The 1,739-nt window shown below is 41.3% G+C and overlaps 1 protein-coding gene across 1 annotated transcript; it reads left to right on the top strand.

Moving 5' to 3' along the window:
* Positions 1–751: 751 nt before the first annotated feature.
* On the top strand, positions 752–1,438 carry LOC102286197 (large ribosomal subunit protein uL6). The gene has a single exon (XM_005897834.3). It carries the CDS (start codon positions 771–773, stop codon positions 1,344–1,346), a length of 576 nt encoding a protein of 191 aa, XP_005897896.2. The 5' UTR covers positions 752–770; the 3' UTR covers positions 1,347–1,438.
* The last annotated feature ends 301 nt before the right edge of the window (positions 1,439–1,739 follow it).

Genomic DNA, 1,739 nt, shown 5'->3' on the forward strand with positions numbered 1-1,739 from the left:
ACCTTCTCTGACATCAAGACACGTAAAGCCATCATGATAAAAACAGTAATTAAAAATGTACAAATATACCAACAAAACAGAATAGAGAGCTCAGACACAGACTCACATATAGGTCAGAATTTAATATAAGATGAAGGTGCTACCACAAATTGGGGAAAGGATAGATTGTTTAGTAAATGCCATTTGGGAAAGTGGCTTACTATATGGAGAAAAAGAAATATGAGTCTCTACTTAATGCCACATACAAAAGAGGGCTCTGGGTGGTATAAAGACATACGTGTAAAAAGTTAAAGAAAAGTAGTAGGAAAAAATTAGTAGGATTAAGTGCAGGAAAATATCTTTGTGATTCAGGAAGGCTCTTTTAAGATGAAATTTCAAAAGCATGCTGCTGCTGCTGCTGCTAAGTCGCTTCAGTCGTGTCCGACTCTGTGCGGACACAGAGTCCTCCATAGACGGCAGCCCACTAGGCTCCTCTGTCCCTGGGATTCTCCAGGCAAGAACACTGGAGTGGGTTGCCATTTCCTTCCCCAATGCATGAAAGTGAAGATGCTCAGTCGTGTCCAACTCTTCGCGACCCCATGGACTGCAGCCCACCAGGCTCCTCCGTCCATGGGATTTTCCAGGCAAGAGTACTGGAGTGGGGTGCCATTGCCTTCTCCTTCAAAAGCATAGCCATAGGCAAAATTTTATGAATTTGATTACATCACAATTAAGGATTTCTAATCAGCAAAAGATTCCATGAACAGCTCTTTGCCGCATCTACTGCGAGAATGAAGACCATTCTCAGCAACCAGACTGTCGACATCCCAGAAAATGTCGACATTAACTTGAAGGGACGGACAGTTATTGTGAAGGGCCCCAGAGGCACCCTGCGGAGGGACTTCAATCACATCAATGTAGAACTCAGTCTCCTTGGAAAGAAAAAGAGGCTCCGTGTTGACAACTGGTGGGGAAACAGAAAGGAACTGGCCACTGTTCTCACAATCTGTAGTCATGTACAGAACATGATCAAGGGTGTTACACTGGGTTTCCGTTACAAGATGAGGTCGGTGTATGCCCACTTCCCCATCAACGTTGTTATTCAGGAGAATGGTTCTCTTGCAGAAATCCGAAATTTTTTGGGTGAAACATATATACGCAGGGTTCGAATGAGGCCAGGGGTTGCCTGTTCAGTATCTCAAGCCCAGAAAGATGAGTTGATTATTGAAGGAAATGACATTGAACTTGTGTCAAATTCAGCTGCTTTGATTCAGCAAGCCACCACAGTTAAAAACAAGGATATCAGAAAATTTTTGGATGGTATCTATGTTTCTGAAAAAGGAACAGTTCAGCAGGCTGATGAATAAGATCTCAGTGATCCTGCTGCAGAAACAACAAGATAGCAGATGGTTCTATGGACTCAGTTGTGATGTTTTAAAGAGACAATAAAAACTCTTGATTTGAAAAAAAAAAAAAGATTCCATGAACAAAGTTAAAACACTGATTTAAAAAAAAGAAGATATGTGTAACATCTAAAACCAATGGGGAATTGATACAAAGAACATGCAAAGATCTTGAACATTTATGACTGCAATAGAAAATGGGGAAAGGATATAAACAGACATTGTACAGAGGATGAAACTCAAAAGAATTAGCAAGTTGGTGTAGGTCAGTCTTCCTGGAAGCAGAATCTGAGATGGAGAGTTTTGAGCAGGTTTGTTTGGAAGTGGTGAGGGAATGAAGTAAACAGCAGTGAGTGG

This window comes from Bos mutus, chromosome 1 (genome assembly GCF_027580195.1).
Source record: "Bos mutus isolate GX-2022 chromosome 1, NWIPB_WYAK_1.1, whole genome shotgun sequence".
NCBI classification, from domain to species: Eukaryota; Metazoa; Chordata; class Mammalia; order Artiodactyla; family Bovidae; genus Bos; species Bos mutus.

Excerpts from the sequence above, each read along its gene's own strand:
- LOC102286197 (XM_005897834.3), top strand. The coding sequence starts at position 771 with ATGAAGACCATTCTCAGCAACCAGACTGTCGACATCCCAGAAAATGTC.